Below are 20,455 nucleotides of genomic sequence, written 5' to 3'. Positions count from 1 at the left end.
CTTAAATGTTATGAGGGTTTCTGCCTCTAACAACCTTTCAGGCAGTGAGTTCCAGATTCCCACCACCCTCCAGGTGAAAAAATTCTTCCTCACATCCCCTCCAAACCTCCTGCCCCTTACCTTAAATCTATGCCCCCTGGTTATTGATCCCTCCACCAAGGAGAAAAGTTCCTTCCTGTCTACCCTATCATTCCCCCCTCAATCTCCTCCACTCCAGGGAAAATAACCCCAGTCTATCCAATCTCTCCTCATAACTAAAACTCTCCAGCCCAGGCAACATCCTGGTAAATCTCCTCTGCACACTCTCTAGTGCAATCACATCCTTCCTATAATGCAGATGTCAGAACTGCACGCAATACTCCAGCTGTAGCCTAATCAGCATTTTATACAGTTCCAGCATAACCTCCCTGCTCTTATATTCTGTGCCTCGGCTAATAAAGGCAAGTATCCCATATGTCTTCTTAACCACCTTATCTACCTTTCCCGCTACCTTAAGGGACCAGTGGACATGCACACCAAGGTACTTCCTTGGTACTCAATCCTCGGTACTTCGCAGGTTCCTACCATTCATTGTGGATTCCCATGCCTTGTTTGTCCTTCCCAAGTGCATCACCTCACACTTATCCGGATTAAATTCCATTTGCCATTGATCAGCCCATCTGAGCAGCCTGTCTATATCCTCCTGTAATCTAAGGCTACTCTCCTCACTATTCACCACCCTACCAATTTTCGTGTCATCCATGAACTTACTGATCAACCCTCCTACATTCAAGTCTAAGTAGTTTATATACACCACAAACAGCAAGGGACCCAACACCGATCCCTGTGGAACCCTACTGGACACAGGGATCCAGTCACAAAAACAACCTTCAACCATCACCTTCTGCTTCCTGCACTCAGCCAATTCTGGATCCAATTTGCCAAATTGCCTTGGATCCCATGGGCACTTACCTTCATTATCAGTCTCCCATGCAGGACCTTATCAAAAGTTGTCCAAGTAGACTACGTCAAATGCATTGCCCTCATCTACACACCTGGTCACTTCTTCGAAAAATTCTGCTGGGAAGAGTATCCTGCAGTCAGCATCGGGGTGAAGCAGTCTGGGAAGAGTGTCCAGCAGTCAGTTCTTGTTGAAAATAACAAGAGTGACATCACAAGACAGCGCGAGAGAGCGGCAGAGAGATCAGAACCAGCACGAGTGCGGGGAAACTTCAAAAAGTGACGTCAGCACAAAGATGAGAGCTAATTGGTGAGTAGTGGGTAAGTGTTTTTCTCCAGTTTAAAATAGATTAAGCTAAGGAAAGGGAAGAGTTCTAGTTTTTATTTAAAGTACATTAATAATTTAACCTTTATTGTATTTAATTTAAAGTAAGAAGCTTTTTTTCAACTAGAGGCATGGCCGGGCAGCTCAGTCCCATGTTGTGTACCGCCTGCAACATGTGGGAAGTCCTAGACGCTCCTTGCGCTCTGACCGATCATGTGTGCAGGAAGTGCCACCAGCTGCAGCTACTTGAGCTCCGAGTTTCAGAGCTTGCGTGGCAGCTGGAGGCACTGAGGTGCATCCGTGAGGCTGAGAGTTTCGTGGATGGCAGGTTTTTAGAAGTGGTCACCCCACAGCTTACAGAAGTGCAGACAGAGAGGGAATGAAAAAAGGCGTCAGGAAGGTGGTCAGGAAATCCTCAGGGTGCATCTTGCTTGAGAACTCTTTTTCTATGTTGGACAATGGTGAGAGTGACCGTTCCTCTGGGGAGTGCAGCCATGCTCATGGCACTGTGAGTGGCTCAGCTGCACAGTCGGGGAGGAAAAACAAGGGAAGAACAATAGTGGTAGGAGACCCAATAGTAAGGGGAACAGACAGGCATTTCTGTGGCCGCAGACGTGACTCCAGGATGGTATGTTGCTTCCCTAGTGCCAGGGTCAAGGATGTCACTGAACAGCTGCAGGGCATTCTAAAGGGGGATGGCAAACAGACAGAGATCATGATACATATTGGTACCAACAACATAGCTAGAAGGAGGGATGAGGTTCTGCAAGCAGAATTTGGGGAGCTAGGAAGCAGATTAAAAAACAGGACCTCAAAGGTAGTGATCTCTGGATTAATTATGGTGCCATGCACTGGTGAGTATAGAAATAGGAGGTTAGTCCAGATGAATGCATGGCTGGAGTGATGGTGCAGGAGGGAGGGCTTTAGATTTCCGGGACATTGGAACCGTTTCTGGGGGCGGTGGGACCTGTACAAGGCGGACGTGTTGTACCTGAACCGGAATGGGACCATAATCCTTGCGGGGAGGTTTGCTAGCGCTGTTGGGGAGGGTTTAAACTAACTTGGCAGGGGGATGGGATCCTGAGAGGAGGTTCAGCAGGGGGAGATGCACAACCAAAATTAGAAGAGAGAGCAAGTGAGTCTGGAAGGCATAGAAATTATAGGCCAGTTAAGACAAAAGGGAATTTGGCAAGGTTGGATGGTATTTATTTTAAAGCAAGGAGTCTGATGAATAAGGCAGATGAGTTGAGGGCACAAATTAACACGTGCAAGTATGATGTCACTGCTGTAACAGAGACATGGTTGAGAGAGGGGCAGTATTGGCAGCTCAATATTACAGGATATAGGGCCTTCAGACGAGACAAGGAAGGAGGTAAAAGAGGAGGGGGTATCGCAATATTGATCAAGGAATCAATTACAGCAGTAAGGAGGGATGACATCTTAGAAGGCTCCTCAAATTAAGCCATATGGGTAGAACTGACAAACGAGAAAGGAGCAATCACATTGCTGGGAGTGTACTATTGGCCCCCAAACAGTCAGAGAGAAATAGAAGAGCAGATATGTAGGCAAATTTCAGAGAAGTGTAAAAATTAATAGGGTAGTAATAATGGGGGATTTCAACTTCCCCAACATTAACTGGGTTAGTCGTAGTATGATAGATTTAGAGGGAGCGGAATTCTTAAAATTCATCCAGGAGAGCTTTGTACGCCAGTATGTAGAAGGCTGTACAAGAGAGGGGGTGGTCCTGGACTTAATTTTAGGAAATGAAGCCGGGCAAGTAGTAGAAATGTCAGTGGGGGAGCATTTTGCAGATAGTGATCATAACTCTGTTAGATTCAAGGTTGTTATGGGAAAGGACAAGGATGGGCCAGAAATCAGAGTTCTAAATTGGGGAAAGGCCAATTTTAATAAGAACAGATATGATTTGGCCAGAGTGGACTGGGAGCAGCAACTTTTAGGTAAATCTGTGTCAGAGAAGTGAGACTCATTCAAGAACAAAATAGGGAGAGTACAGGGCCAACATATTCCAGTAAAGATAAAGGGTGAGACCAACAAATCCAGGGAACCGAGCAAGCATAGTACCATCCAGCTGGACAATGGTGTACTGGCATTGGATAAAAAGAAAAAGGGAGGCTTATGGCAGATACCAAGGTCTCAAAATAGCGGAAGCCCTAAAGGAGTATATAATGTGTAGGGGGGAACTTAAAAAGGGAATTAGGAGAACAAGAAGAGGGCATAAAAACATTAGCAGGTAAAATAAAGGAAAATCCAAAGTTATTTTACAAGTACATTAAGAGTAAGGGGATAACTAGGGAAAGAATAGGGCCCATTAAGGACCATAGCGGTAATTTGTGTGTGGAGCCGAAAGACATGGGTTGGTTTCTAAATGAATACTTTATGTTGGTGCTCACAAGTGAGAGGGACGATGTGGGTATGGAAATCAACCAGAAGGACTGTGACATAATTAAAGAAATTAGCATAGAAAGGGAGGAAGTTCTAAATGGTCTGGCAGGCTTAAAAGCAGATAGATCTCCAGGCCTGGATGAAATGTATCCCAGACTGTTGAGTGAGGGAATGGGAGGAGATAGCAGGTCCGCTGGCAATAATTTTCAATACCTCTCTGGCCACAGGAGAGGTACCAGAGGACCGGAGGATAGCCAATGTGGTACCGTTATTCAAGAGTGATTTCGCCAAATGGTAGTGTGTAGTTGAGAAATGGAAGAGGGGGGCAACAATAGATCCTACAGGGTGCACCACAGATAATGTTATAGGAGTGGGAAGATAATGTATTGCACATGGATCTCTGATTGGTATTAGATGCATACAAATGGAACCGAGCGAGCATAGTCCCATCCAGCTGGACGATGGTGGACTGGCATTGGAAAGGGGTGCTGTAGTTAATCATGTCGAAGGCTGAAACGTTGGAATAGGATATCATATGTGACTTTGGTAAGGGGTATTTTGATTCTCTGGCAGGGGAAGAAACCTGATTGGAAGGATTCAAACAAAGAGTTTCAGGAAAGGTGGGCACAAATTTGGGAGACAACAACACAGTCAAGAACTTGGAGAGGAAAGGGAGGTTGGAATAGTAGTTTGCAAGAGCAAAGGCTGGATTTTTCAGAAGAGGGGACAATACCTGAAGAGAATGGGCCATTAATGATATCAGTTAACATGTGAGCCAAGAAACGAAGTTGGATGGTCAGCTGTGTAGTAAGAATAGGGACTGCAAAGGAATAAAACATTTAAGTGGTTAAATTCCACAAAGGAAGATGGTTGTGGTTGCTGGAGATGAGTCATCTCAGCTCCAAGACACTGTTGCAAGGGTTCCTCAGGGCAGTGTCCTCGGTCCAACCATCTTCAGCTGCTTCATCAATGACCTTCCTTCCATCATAAGGTCAGAAGTGGGAATGTTCGCTGATGATTGCACAATGTTCAGCACCATTCGTGACTCCTCAGATACTGAAGCAGTCCATGCCCAAATTCAGCAAGACCTGGACAATATCCAGGCATGGCCAAGTGACAAGTAACATTCACAGCACATAAGTGTCAGGCAATGACCATCTCCAACAAGAGAGAATCCAACCATCGCCCCTTGATGTCCAATGGCATTATCATCACTGAATCCCCCACTATCAACAACCTGAGGATTACCATTGACCAGAAACTGAGCTGGACCAGTCATATAAATATTGTGGTTACAAGAACAGGTCAGAGGCTAGGAATCATGTGGTGAGTAACTCACCTCCTGAATCCCCAAAGCCTGTCCACCATCTACAAGGCACAAGTAAGGAATGTGATTGAATACTTCCCATTTGCCTGGATGAGTGCAGCTCCCACAACACTCAAGAAGCTTGACATCGTCCAGGGCAAAGCAGCCCGCTTGATTGGCACCACATCCACAAACATTCGCTCCCTCCACCACCGATGCACAGTCGTAGCAGTGTGAATTCACCAAGGCTCCTTCGACAGCACCTTAAAAACCCACGACCAGAAACATCTAGAAGGACAAGAGCAGCAGATAGATGGGAGCACCACCACCTGGAAGTTCCCCTCCAAGTCACTCACCATGCTGACTTGGAAATATATCGCTGTTCCTGCACTGTCGCTGGGTCGAAATTCTGGAACTCCCTTCCTAACAGCACCATGGGTGTATCTACACCACAGATGATTCAATGATTCAAGAAAGCAGCTCACCACCACCTTCTCAAGGGCAACTAGAGATGGGCAATAAATGCTGGCCCAGCCAGCAAATCCCTCATCCCGTGAATGAATTTTAAAAAAGATCTGGACCCATGTAATTAGTTTCTGGACTATGATGCAGCCCTACTTTACAATGACCAAATCCATACAGGAGTATTGCTAAGTGAACAACAACCTATTGACCGATTTCAGTTGTTCCACTTGATTGTACTCTAATTTTAACTTCTTTGTGCAAGGTAAAACTCTGCATTTAGCAATAATGAAAAGTAGCTGGAAATTATTTTTTCATACAGACACCACACCCTGTTTATTCAGCTTGATGCATTTGGGTGAGTTATGCTACTGAAAAATAATTTAACTGCAATCTTTATTAAAGCTAAGATAACCCAAGTAATTCAGTGTAAATAATGAGGTAAGTCCAGGGCAATCACTCCCAGTTTCCCAGAATCTCCTCTTTATATTCAGCTACATTACTGTCACTGAATTCCCCACCATCAACAGCTGGAGGGCCACCATTGACCAGAAACTGATTTGGATTAGCCATACCAATACTGTAATTACAAAAGCCAGTCAGAGGTTGGAAATTCTATGGCGAGTATCTCACCTTCTGACTCGCCAAAGCCTGATCATCATAAACAAGGCACAAGTCAGGAGTGTGATAGAATACTTGACACTTGCTTGGATGAGTGCAGCTCATTCTGGATAAAGCAACCCTCTTGATTGGCACCCCATCCAGCAACTTCAACATTCACTTCCTCCATCACAGGTGCACAGTGGCAGCAGTGTTACCATCTACAAGAAGCACTTGCACTCGCCAAGTCCCCTTCAGCAGCACCTTCCAAACCCTTGACTGTTACCACCCAGAAGAATAAGGTCAGCAGGCACAAAGAAGCATCACCATCTGCAAATTTCCTACATCCCATGAATGAATGTAAAAGAAAACAGAATGATATTTAAGTCTTTTAATTCTGAGGATAGGCTTCAAGAGTTGTGGTTATTTACTTTGAAAAATCATTGACTTGGGGAAGAATGATTGCTTAAATTTTAAAAGAATTGGATATGGTAGTATTAGCAATGATATTCAAAATGGATAGTGGTGCTCATATTAAAATTGGAGGACATGCCTATAGAGTACATTGACAGAGTTAGGTGAGATGTAAGTTTGTTCCTCAAGTGCAAGTTTCTTTTTCTTTCTAAGAAACCCTAAATAGACTATCAGCAGATCAGGAAAATACAAACTCAAGGCAGTTTAAGAAGAGACTTGATAAGTTCCCGACCGAGGATGATATTTTGTTTCCTTTTTGACCTTCAGCATGAGTTAGCATCTAGAAATGGGAGAATGACCAAGAAGATTGTATCATCTGAGCATTGATGGACTTGATTATGTTTTATCATCCTTTTCGTATGTACATCAAATGTACAGTTTGAAATTACTTCTCCATAACCATCATTTGACATGATGTGTACTTGCTAGTTTCCTGGGACTGTTTTATTTTTTGGATCCCTTGAGCCAACAGGCACGCTTGAGTTCTGATAAAAGGGGCGGAATTTTACGGCCCCGTTGTGGCAGGGCAGGGCTGGAAAATGTGGCGAGCCATTCAAAAGTCTATTGACATCGGCGGGGCTTGAAAATCCCACCAACGGAAAGGGCCATAAAATTCCACCCAAGGTCATTGACCTGAAACATTAACTCTGTTTCTCTCTACAGATGCTGCCTGTTAAGTATTTCTGGCATTTTCTCTTTTTATTTCAAATTTCCAGCATCTGCTAGAATCTGTTGGCCTCCATCAGTGCTGTACGAGTCTGTGATTCAATGTGATTGCTAAATGAAGAAGTAAATTGGTCACACTAAAGGAGCAACAGTTATGACATAATCAGTGCATGTTTACTAACAGATAATCTTAAGTTGAATTACTGAGAAATATTTATAAATGCATTATATTCAAACCACAAAATTGCTACAAGCTTTTTCTTCTTCATATTTGAGTAATGTTGAAAAACCAATTGCAGATGAATTTCAGACATATTTCTCTCAATAAAGAGAAGTCCACCAGTATTACTAATTTGTGTAAATATGGCAGTCAAGGTTATTCATTTAGTGAATAATTTCCATGAAGTAAGGAATATAATCTTACAGTTGAAAAATTGCTTATAAGTGCAGGTTTTATTGCAAAGATCTTTGTTGCAATTTGGCTTAAGATCACATTTAATGCTAGAAGTGAGCCTGAGAATTCAGTATTCAGCTCAGCAGCTAATTAAGTTTACTATGGCCTCCCCAAATCATCTGTGTTTAATTTTATTAGACCCATCATAATGATCTTGGTCATATATATGCTTACTTCTTAAATATAAGTTGATTACATTTATGACAAAATATATTATTTACAATTTGTGATAAACTTCAAAATTAAACTGTTCATGTATTGTCTGTTCTTTGTAATATTTTGCAAATGTAGATGTGTGTCATTAATGCTGCCTGCTTATAAATGAGGCAAGGTAACATTGAAACAGATGGTTTTGGTTTCCACAGCTCAGGCAAAATGCTATACTTTGGTAGAACAAATCGGATTCAGTTTTTTCAAAATGTTCCAGAAGAACGCAAAGGATTAAGTTTTCTTAGACAAAGTCATTCAGGAAAGAAGACAGTCTATGCATTACTTGCATGCAAGATAATGGGAATATTCATTTAAACTTTATACAAGGCTGCATAGTATGCACCAGTCGCCCTCAAAGACAGAAAAAACTTAGGCATGACTGAAGTAATGGAAGATGGTATTCTGGTATTCTTGATTAATACAACAAATTTCATTGACCAATTGACCACCATCACGCAACCCCCCCCCACCGCCGCTGTCGCACTCCCACCCCTGTGCCCCCACCCCCAGCATTATCATATGCTGGGCACAACATGTTGATTCATTACAACCAGGACTTCTCAGAATGGTAGGTCTGTAATAGCTGTGTCATGTCATTGGGTTAGGTTTAAAAATGTTCAAATCTGTAGACTTCTGAACTTTCCCTTTATACGTAGCTTCCAACTCCTCTTCCCTTGGAAAAGACAGTTCGCAACAAGCATCTTTTCCTTTTTTGTAAAAATTTATGTTAACCATTCAGTCACGACTGGTCAGCATATGTCAAGATTTGAATACACGTAATTCTTCCTTCTGTCGGATTATACCAAAATAAATAGGCTTTTTTATAAGGCACCATCTACATTACTAGAATCTACTGTTTCCTTGTTTTAGTTGTATTCTGTATTTATTTGCATTGTAGTCTGTTCTTTCAATCTACCTAACTCTTAATTTTCAAAAAGTAAATCTGTCCTTGTATGCTTGTGCATTAGTGTATTTTGACGTGGTATTTTGTATTTTATATATCTGCATTGTTAGATGCGTCCAGCTGTTGTTACAGTTTTCTTCCTGGTTTTTTATTTTGAAGATAATCTAAGTGCAACTTTGTCTTTACTCAAACATCCTGTGTATTTTTCAAATCGCAAATGATTTGTATGTCATCTATGTTAGGTTGTGGCGAGACCATTCACCAAGCCCAACATGTCAAGGCCCAAGTGATGAGAAGTTACAGACTAGTTAATGTCTCTAGAAAGATAACCGTTTCCATTCATGGCATATTCCAAAGTAGGAAATTTTTTAAAAAGCTGAACCTGTGTCATATTCCTGTGTGAATTAATCTATTAGAAATGAAAAGACTGATCAGAACTGTTCATACTATAATCTGGAGTCAACCAAATCCCTTGTCTTTACAAATATTCTCAAACTTGTGTCACTGCCTCTGTCAATCCCATGATTCACTGGCCATGAAGTCATCTTCCCAAAAAGGCTAAGAACTTAACCACAAAGTTTATGTTGTTTCAAATGCAAACAGAAATCTAAGATCATGCTGTGATTGTGTCAGTAAATGGGTTATGGAATCCACAGGATAAGTTGTGAGAACAAATTCTATTGTGGCAAATAAGAGACAGTGAGACAAATGCCAACCACTGATGACATTGAAGATGGGCTCATAAAAGAAAGAGGAACTACGAAAACTTGTATTCCAGTTTTAGCAAGCATTTGCCAATTCTGCAGTTTCTCATAGTCTCACACCAGCCACTTGAGCAGTAATCACAGTCGGTTCGTATTACTGGAAAAAACCCTGGGCAGCCGTATTGGGAACATGGGGCCTGATTGCAACTTTGGTCTGGTAGCTTTTACATGCTGAGAGAGAGGAGAAAGGGCAAAAAAGTTTAGAGAGAATTTCAAAGAGTAGTAAAAGGCTGTTAAATTATGAATTAGTAAGTTTTGTTGTTTCCCTTCAGATTGTAAATAATCAAAATTTTAAGTGGCTATCTCATTGTTAACACCTCATATCCATTAATGGAATTCTCTGGACTGGCAAGGGTGTGCGCACTGAAGGACATATAACTCTGGTTAGAGACAAAGGGCGAAATTTTCTATGCCTGTTGGCATCTACCAGGCAATGTGGAAAATTGCCAAAGTATGTCCGGTACACAAAATGCAGGGCAAATCCAACCCAGCCAATTACCGCCCCATCAGTCTACTTTTGATCATCTGTAAAGTGGTGGAAGGGGTCATCAACAGTGCTATCAAGTGTGTGATGAAAATAATAATTTTCATAATTTTTTTTTGGTTATTGTAAAGAAGGTTTATGGGGGTAAATATAGGTGGCTTTCTCTATTTGATTTAATCACATTTGGAGTCAAGTAGACTGCAAGCTTGAAATCATCAAAAAAATTTAAGTATAGAAATGTGTTTGACATGCTAATGAGTAAATATGGATGTTGGCTTAGCTTGTAAGGTGTGAAGGGAATTTGCATTTTTAGATAAACAAAAGAATAGTTGGATTTCAGAGGGATGTTAGCCTGTTTACAACTAGCCAGATAAGCAAGGCTAAGGAGTGTGATGTTTTTCCAAAGGTTACTGACAATATTGGCAACGTGAAAGTGTTTGTATTATGAGGAAGATACAGTTTCAAAGACATATAGAACAATAGAATTTACATATTAAAGAAAGAGAAATGTATATAAAGGAGAATGAAAGGCTATGTGAGAGAAGGCCATGTAAGATCTAACAGGAGTGTGTAAAACTGCCTTCAAGAAGCCTTTAGCCATTTGTGCATGAGTCTGCTATGTAATGTAGCTGAAGTTGGGGGAAAAGCCTTTTGAAACTCCACTGTCAAGTGGGTACTGTATTAACTTGCTGGATTTGTTTTAAATCTAAAATTTATTTTGGACTGTTGCCTTAAGGGGAGTGTGTAACTGGGAGTCAGGTCAGTTAGGAGTTTTAGGGTTTGTCATAGTAGGTAAGTAATTGTCATTGTATGTATGTGCTTGAAATCTTTTATTTTGTTAATAAATATTTTAATTTGATTTTTAAAATCTCTGAAGGTCTTGGTGGACACATTACTTCTAAAATAGTGCACATATCTTGTAATGAATACAAATTGCAAAACAGTTGTCATAGAGCGACAACTTTTTCCTTGTGGATTTGGTCCACCCGGCACACATCATGTCATAACAAGTAGCACTTGCTTAGCAATAACCACTCACTGATGCTCAGTTTGGGTTCTGCCAGGGTCACACAGCTTCTGACCTCATTACAGTTTTGGTTCAAACATGGACAAAGTAGCTGAACTCCAGAGATGAGGTGAGGTGTGAGTGACTGCCCTTGACATCAAGGCAATATTTGACAGAGTATGACATCAAGGAACCCTAGCAAAACTGGAGTTGATGGGAATCGGGGAAAATGCTCCACTGTTTGGAGTGATACCTAGCACAAAGGAAGATAGTTGTGGTTGTTGAAGATCAATCATCTCAGTTCCAGGACATCATTGCAGGAATTCCTCAGGTTAGTGTCCTAGGTCCAACCATCTTCAGCTGCTTCATCAGTGACCTTCCAGTGGGGATGTCGCTTATGATTGCACAATGTTCAGCATCATTCACGACTCCTCAGATATTGACTTGGGCTGACAAGTGGCAAGTAATATTTGTGCCACACAAGTGCCAGGCAATGAACATTTCCAGCAAGAGAGAATCTAAGCATCGCCCCTTGACATTTAATGGTAGTGCCATCCCTGAATCCCCCACTATCAAATTCTGAGGGTTACCATTGACCAGAAACTGAACCAGACTAGCCACATCAGAGGCGAGGAATCCTGACTCCACAAAGCTTGTCCACCATCTACAAGGCACAATTCAGGAATGTGATGGAATACTCCCCACTTGCCTGGATGAGTGCAGCTCCAACAACACTGAAGAAACTTGACACCATCCCGGATTGAGCACCCATCCACAAACATTCACTCCCTCCATCACTGACGAACAGTAGCAGCAGTGTGTACCATCTACAAGATGCACTGCAAAAACTCACTAAGGCACCATAGGCTGCACCTTCCAAACCCACGACTGCTATCATCTAGAAGGACAAGGACAGCAGATATATGGGAACACCACCAGCTGGAAGGCCCCCTCCAAGCCACTCACCATCTTGACTTGGAAATATATTGCTGTCCCTTCATTGTCGCTAGAACTCTCTCCCTTACGGCACTGTGAGTGAACCTACATCACAGGGACTGCAGCGGTTCAAGAAGGCTGTTCACTGCCACCTTCTCAAGACCAATTAGGGATACGCAATAAATGCTGGCCTTACCAGTGATGGTGACATGCCGTAGATGAATAAAAAAACTAATATGGCAGGAAGGCCAAAAATCGGTTTCATACCGTTGTGAAACCACTTTGCGATCCTCTGCTCCATCCGTCAATGGTAGGCCACCTTTCCCACCGCTGGACATCAGGACCTTCATTTTAATACGTCCACTTATTATTATAAGCCCAGCTGGCTGGTTTCATGCCCCAAAGTTGGATCATCCAGGCGACGCATTTCACAGCAGCATTTATATATAATGTGTGCACCTGGCGAGCTGCACTTCGAGGGAACTCAGAGATGAGTGTTTGCTAACGCAGAGCAACACTCATGAGGGTTACCCATTTGACTTCAAGGTTGAGGCACTGCCTATTCAAGTAGCTTTTCCCGGCTGGCTGACAGTGCGGTGCCGGGGTAAGGGCTGCACTGCGGTTGGGGTGAGTCGGGGGAGCAAGGCAGCATGCTGTGAGGCGAGTTGGGGGCAAGGCTGAATTGCATCTGAGGCAAGTTGGGGGTGCAAGGCAGCATGCTGTGAGGCGAGTTTGAGTGGGCAAGGGCTGCAGTGCATCTGAGGCAAGTTGTGGGGGCAAGGTAGCCTGGTCTGATGGTAGTGCACAAGCAAGGTGGGGAGGGAAGCGGCCACACATTAGGGAAACCTTGTATAAAGTGACCATTCCTCCACAGCTGAGACAGTTCACCTGCAGCCACGTTTACACGCTTGGAGCCAGGCCTTAGGTTCTTAGTACACCCATGCTAACCCACGCGTCTCTCTCTTTCATCCTGCGGGAGGAATAAAACAGGAGCAGGGAGCATGGTGAACTAGCTGTATGCCTCATGATTTACAAGGAGCAGAGACAAAGAAGAGAGCAATGGAGGCACCTGGCTGGGCAGAAGGAGGAGCACCACCCTCAAGAAGAAGGGATGGCTGGGGCTCTTGTGCACGCCGCTGAAGAGCCACGGCGAGCCATCAGTGGTCGGCTCCCAACTAGACCCAGGGTCCATAGACGGCACATGTAATTCTTGTAGGTGCCAGAGAACCAGCGTCACCAAAGGAGCTGGCTGAGGAGATGGGAGAGCTGTGCATCTCTTCCGATGAGGAGAACATCAACAGGGACGAGGGTGAGGAGGCCCTCGAAAGCGAGGATGACGGAGATGAGGCCATTGTATTGGCCAGACAAGGAAGGTGCGCTCGGGAGGCCCTCATAGCTGCTAGAATCATGGAGGATGATGACAACATGCAATGAGGAGACACCATAGATCTCACATTGCATCTGTGAATGATTGACTCCTGTCTGGCAGCGCACATGCCCTCTGTGATAAGGCTCCTGTCATGGAGACTCAGCGGATGCCCATAGTCCCTACATTCCAGGAGGATGATGACGACATGCAGTGGGGACACTCCATCGATCCTCACATAGCTTATGTGAATGTGTCTCCTCTCTGGTTGATAGCAGATAACTTGCGTCCTGTGAACAGAGTCATATCATGGAGATGCAGTGAGGAAGCATTAACTTCTCCTAATCCTATGGCATCCTTTGGGAGCTGATCCTTTCAGGACCACACTGTCACCAAACACAGATGCTGATGATTCAGGGTGGGGCAGCTGCACCTCAAATGTGCTGAGAGCACATAGAATGATGGAACTCTGTGATGCCTGCCCACGACATTCTGGCAGCAATGACGAGCACCATCGACGTGTAGGCATCAGTAATGTGTCCAGTGAGTGTGAAGCTGGATCATCACTTTGGTCTAAAGGTCACACACTTGTCATGAAGCTATTAATGTATATAATATTATTGGAAAATATTTTTCTTTTAAAATAGAGGTTTAGTCTGTGGGTGTGTCTTAATTGGATTAAAGCCAGCTGGTCTGGGTGCTTTGATGTGCACTAGTTTTGAGATATAAACAGAGGTAGAGTGCATTTGCATTTTTTGAATAGAGCATTCTGGAAATGGGGTGAATTCTGGCACCTAGCTATTTATATTACTAATAAAATTGGTACTATGCAAGGGGTTTTATTGTTAGAGGTGGAGTTCAAATTGGCTGGTGAAACAGTGAGAATTTACATTTAATGGGCTGTGCTAGGTATAATGAGACAACTGTTTTGTCTGCATAGAGGAGAGGCAATGTGAGATCAAAAGCAGCTGTAAGTCTCTGTCTCCACAGGTACCAAAGTGAAAAGAGCCTCATTTTGAATTTGTAAGGTGAAAATGCTTTGTCTGGTGTCTGGTTAAGTCTATGGGTTGCTGTTGAATTAATGAAGATTAGTTTGGGGATTTGTTAGAAGTTATAATTGTAGTAATTTGTAGCCATGTGTATATATTTAACTTGTACAAATTGATAAAATGTTTAATTTAGCTTAGTATAAAACCTCTTGAGAACCAGTGGTTTGATTCCTGAATTTAGAGTTGCACCTCAAACATAAAACTTAAAATTATAGGTTATGACTGTTGTTTAAAGTTTCCTCCTGGGATTTTTAAAAATAACCCTGCTTTACCAACTGCTCGGTCATAACAATTAGGGGCTCGTCCAGGATAAATTATATTCCTAATTTCTTCATTGGTTTGAAATTGGTGAATCTTAAGCTTACAAGTACAAGAGGCACTTTGAATACAATACTGAGCATTATGTACAAGCGATTCACACCCGTGCCCAGGCTGTGAAGCGTACCTCCTCTTAACCTTCCTAACCTAGCTGCTACAGCTTGCTGCACCACCAACATCCATGGCCACGGTGGAGGCCACCTGCTGACTTCTAACCCCCGTCTGTGATAACCTTGATGGGCGTCTTCATTCGGGTCGAAACCTGGAGGATCCCAGCCTGCTTTCAGGGTCATGCTGTGTAGCAGTGGCACCCTCCTCAGCCTGTGGAGCTGGAGCTGCTGGGGTCACAAGAAAAGGGGATTCGGATGGGCTGGACACTCCTAGAGTCACCTGGGTGTATGGCCCCCGGAGTTTGCACCTGCTGATCCTCCTCCCTATTGCACGCCTGAGGCCCCTGGCTGACTCCTTGAGGGCAAGAGGAAGCTGGAGTGAGATGGAGCTGCCCTGCACCCATCTCATGTTGACATTGTTGGGGGCCAACTATGGAGCCAGCAATGGAGCTCAGCCTGCACAGCAGTGTAGGGCAGATGTCCTGGACCAAGGTCTCCAAGGCGGCTGCTATCCTGCCAATATTGACCTCAGTGTATTGGCATGCTGGTGTGATCACCTTAGACTGAAGGCAGATGGACTCTTTCATCATGCCTTGCAATCTGAAGAGTGCAGCTGTGATCCCTTCCTGCTGTTCCCGTGATTGTTTTTGCAGCTCCACCAACTGATTGAGGACCAAGTCCAGAGGCTCATCATCTGACTCGGACTCAGTGGATTTCTGGCCTCCAGCAGTCCTCCGAGTGCTGGCAACCTCTAGTGTCCCTGCCTCCATCTGCTGTGGAATAGATTGTGTGCTGTGGTCACCCGCTTGTGATCCTGAGCCTGTTGTACATGTAGGCTCCACCAAGGTGTGTGTCGCTGCTGGAAGATGTGGATGAGTGCTGTGATGCGCCTTCGAGGGTGTGGTCTTCAGGGTCTTCATCTGAAGTGCTATTGTTGCTGGAGTTGGGGCAAAGGTTGCCTCAGGGTGATATGGCTGATGTACCTGTGAGAGAAAGTGCACTTTAAATATGATGCCCAATATGAGGAAATGGAAGTGACGGCGTGGCGGGTGAATGGGAGGCTGCCCACCAGCGAAACAGCATGTTTCCCAGAGATGCATGCTTAATGAGATGGGATTGGTACAATACAGTGCAAAAACCCACCACTGCAGTCAGTAGGCAAAATGTCCTTTTTCTCACCCACTACTGCACTTAGTGCAAATCTGGAATGATTTCACCCATAGGCTGTGAAGTTCATCAGGTGTGCACAGCGAAAACTTCAAGGATAAGCTTTTGCCAGGCACATTACGGCAAAAAGTAGGAGTTTAAGGGATAATCTCCTTCAGTAAAGGATTCACTGATGTGGGAAAGTGTGATATGTTCAATATTTTTTATGTGAAGCCAAGTTAGACTGATAGATCTGAATCTGATTGCAATTGTTGCTCAGTATCTACCCTTGCTGTAAAATAAAACAACTTAAGAATTCTTATCTGGTTTCATCATACCAAAGGCGGAATTTAACTCCCTCCTGCCCAGCAGAAATCCGACAGGAGTTAAAATTGAGCAGCTTTCTCCTGCTCCGATTCCACCACATGGTAATTTTAATGTTAAACAAACACCTCATTAATTTTTGCTAACCAGGGTCCAATCGTGCAGATAGTATCCCAAGGCAATTTAAACAATCTGCTAGCCAGAAAAATTTACATAGTTGCTCTGATTAGTTAAACCTGCTAGACAGCCTAAGTAACCAGCCTTTCCAAATCCTCAGCTTCATTTTCAAATTCCTCCACAGCCTCACTCCACCTGATTGGTGCAGCCTTCTCAAATCATGTATCCCATTGCACACCCTCCACTCCCCACCTCTGGATTACAGAATCTATCCTGGTCTTTCCTTTCCATCATTGCAGAGCAATTCTTTGGTCTTGATGCTGCTGTTCTCTGAAATTGGTCTTAAAATACTTTTTGCCTTGTTCCCTCATCCCCTTCTTTTCCTGTTTAGTCTCCACCTTTCCTGATGAAGGTGTCTTATACATGACTTTATATGAGAAGCACTATTAAAAATGCATGTTGTGGATTTTACATACTGTGTATTTTAGCTCATAAGTATTTAGATCAACTGGATGAAATTTTATAGACTGCATTTGGGTGCTAAAAGCCAAAACTGCAGGTGACTAACAACGAATCAATACAGAAAACACACTACAAACTATGTGGCCCCATTGGTAGCCTTCTGAAATTGTACCATATTTTTGATTGTAAGAAACAGCAATAATTTGGGGAACTTCTAGCACACAGATGCCACAGGTGACAAAAGCATTACATAAAGATGTTGACATTTATGAATAGCAAAAGGTTACTACAAAGATTGAAAAAACAGGTATTTATATTTGAATGTTAAAGGCATTTTTAATGACAATTAATCTACGCTATTACAATTCAATTAATATGGAGTTGATTCAAACCATGCAATTAAAGTTATTTTTCCTTGAGCTTCAATGTGCACAGCACCTGAAGATAGCCATAAATGTATTCCAGCTGACACCTGTAAATTCTTTTTGGAGTAAACTAAAAATAATACCTTCGACATACATAAACAATATTAATACCATCTGTAAGCAGTATGTTGAATATAATTATTTTGGGATGAGATGCCATTAGTTAGTTCAACCACAATAGCTACATGCTTGACTTCAAAGGGTTTCCATACAACTTCCAAGATACAAACATTAGAGGTGTTCCAGATTGTCAACCCCAGCAGGTTTGTCAGTAGGAATGACGGGTGGGTTACTATTCTACTTGAAAGAAACTGTTATGTTAACATTATATACCAGTAAAAATTAAATAAAAGCAAAAGACTGCGGATGCTGGAAATCAAATAACAGAAAATGCTATAAAAACTCAGGTCGAGCAACATCTATGGAGAGAGAAACAGAATTAACGTTTCGAGTCCATATGACTCTTCCAGCTCCTCAAAAGGGTCATACATACCCAAAATGTTAACTCTTGTTCTCTCTCCACAGATGCTGCTAGACCTGCTGAGTTTTTACAGCATGTTGTATTTTTATTCCAGTAAAAATTAAATTGGACTTGCCATTAGACTGTTAGTCTCTTATGATATTCTCTCATTTTGACTTTTAGCTACAGGCTAAACAAATAGTTGTAAAACATGTCTCCATATTGTCTGTTGGTAATACAGCTTAGTTTTTCACTAATATGTAATACACTTTGTAAATCAGCACCCTATGATGCTTTACCTCATTAAATATGTCACCATAGGAGTGTTGAATACAATTTGAGTGCAACTGTTTCTTTGCAGGAGAAATACCCTGAAGTAGTAAGACTTCCAGAGGGCTCAAGTGCTGAATATCTGATACTGGAATGCTCCAAACTTCCTGGGTGAGAACACATTTGAATTTTTTTTTTAATGTGTTTTTGCATACTAAGTCAATGATTTTATTTTTAAGATTTACATTAAATTATTGTAGGGTGCATTTAATGTATGAAAGGCTTAGTAACTGTTTCATCATTGAACCAAGTTCTACTAGCTTGCATGAACAAATTCAAGTTTATTGTACTAGATCAATAGGTACTATATTGATAAAATTATGTTTCATTCCCATAATCAAAACAGTTAATATTTAGCATAGGGTTACTTTGAACAAATTAAGCATAAATTTTCTGATGATCCCAATGCGCAAAATGTTTGGAGGTTGCCCATTATGGTTCTGTGTCCTCTTATATAACATCTAACAGTCCATGCTTACATATAACCTAAATGGAAGCAGAAAGCACCACTACAGAAACAAAAAAAAATCCTTTCAAACATTGTTTTGTCTGTTTATACGCCACAAGCTTCTTCCTATCAGAATTTCCTTTCCCCTTAAATGCAGCTGTGCTATTTGCCTCACCATGTGTATCTGAAACTTCAGAAATGTAGCTAGTGTTTTTCTTCAGTTCATTAATTCCTGACTATTGTATCAATCTTGCATGAAATATCAAATTCATCCTATATAATTTTTATAAAATTAATACACCCATTTTAATTTTTCTAGCCCCATAATGGATTGGGATAAATATCCTTATATATGTGGCAGATTTAAAAACTTTTATAAAAACAAAGTATGCTCATGAAGCCTAGAAAAGGATTACATATTCTGGATCTTTACCCTCTTTTTGCCTCTTCATTTTTCCCTTAAAGCTCACTACCCAAAATGTTAATGACACTTTTACACTGACACAAAGTGCATTTTCAGCAGTTTCCACTGCTCATAAGTACTTCTAATTTAAAAAATCAATTAAAACACATTTTAATTGGCACGACACACTCTTTTACAGAGTTGAGCTGAAGATTTTCTGGAAAATACTTGTAAGTGAAGAAGGAGTTGTTACTCCAGTTCTGGATCTCTTGACAAAAGTACCAGCAGAGGGTAAGTACCCTATGAAATGATGGTCTGTGAATAACTGCTATACATTTCTTCTACATTGAAGGTGTTAGTTACATAAATGCAAGTTAAAATAATGTATTTCACCAGAATAGATAATTAGTGAATCCTCCAAGTGCATGGTGCTAATACTTATTACATTGTCTACCATCAGGAACTTTACCAAGAATAAGATTTCCGATTGCTCAGGTTTAGATTATTTTAGGATTTCAACAAATTTCTTCCCTCCCTCAGACCTTTTTTGGGTTGAGCAGCCCTTCAGCAGCTCACTAAAATATCTAATCAGCCACAAGCCAACCAAATAGTAACAATCCACATATAACAATTATGCTACTTGTCTCTGCTTAGTTCAAAATGCAGTTCAATTTGGCACCTGATGATTAAATATTCAAAGACTAGACATGCAATAACATTTTTGCCTGCATTTAGCTGTAAATAAATTAGAAAAAAAATCCCATGCAGGTTGTAATCCAAAAACCTCAGGTTTAATTGTCAGAATAAGTCTAGAAGGAACAAACATACGGCAATATAAAAAGAAAATTATTTGTACTTGATTAAGGAACGTGTTACTATAGCTGCAAGTAGACAATGAAATGCACCACAGCTGACTTTCTGGGATTTCTGTTAAACACTAAAAACTTAAAAAAAAATATTGTGTCATGTTTTAATTCCCTTACCATGTCTACACAGATGTAGAGGCCTGCTTTCTAATTGAGGGTGGGTCTCAGTGAACCAGACAGGATATGTCCTTTCACTGTTGTCTGGTAAATGTATTCCACACCCCCCCCCCCCCCCCCCGCCACCCAGACCTTGGCAGTGTCAGTTTAAGCTGGTGGAATTCTACAGCTGATTTTTGATGGAATACGTTCAACTTCCACATCAGCACATGTGCTACTAATACAAGCATAAAATACAAATTTTTAAATGGTTCATGAGGAAAGTTCATATTAACATTGTGCAATAAGGGAAGTACAGTGCTTTTAACTAGAGTCATTATAACCCTCCATCCATGGTGGATCTCAGTCAAATTAACACTTGCTATGTTCATTACAGTACAAATAAAAATATACAGTTTGGGTAACAATGTAATCCTGAACTTTTTCCTACAGCACTCAACTTCGACACCAAAAATGTTGCAGACAGTGCACCCAGCAGCTTTAGAAATCTTCTACGCCTGTTTGGAATCGAGGCTGCTATAGATTGTTTAATTAAACTGATGTGAAAGCAAGCTTAAAATAAACACTGATTTCCAATTTAA

The 20,455-nt window shown here is 41.9% G+C and overlaps 1 protein-coding gene across 1 annotated transcript in view; it reads left to right on the top strand.

The window, feature by feature from the left end:
* LOC121279878 (centromere protein P) overlaps nucleotides 1-20,455 on the top strand; it is a 401,310-nt gene extending 380,855 nt beyond the window's left edge. The window contains exons 7-9 of the mRNA XM_041191393.1: nucleotides 18,072-18,151; nucleotides 19,091-19,182; nucleotides 20,307-20,455. Of these exons, the coding sequence (XP_041047327.1) occupies nucleotides 18,072-18,151; nucleotides 19,091-19,182; nucleotides 20,307-20,419 (285 nt within the window). The 3' untranslated portion in view covers nucleotides 20,420-20,455. The remainder of the gene's footprint in view (nucleotides 1-18,071; nucleotides 18,152-19,090; nucleotides 19,183-20,306) is intronic.

This window comes from Carcharodon carcharias, chromosome 7, assembly GCF_017639515.1.
Source record: "Carcharodon carcharias isolate sCarCar2 chromosome 7, sCarCar2.pri, whole genome shotgun sequence".
Taxonomy (NCBI): domain Eukaryota; kingdom Metazoa; phylum Chordata; class Chondrichthyes; order Lamniformes; family Lamnidae; genus Carcharodon; species Carcharodon carcharias.
Note: the sequence above shows the minus strand (reverse complement) of the source record. Positions and strands in the feature narration are given on the sequence as shown.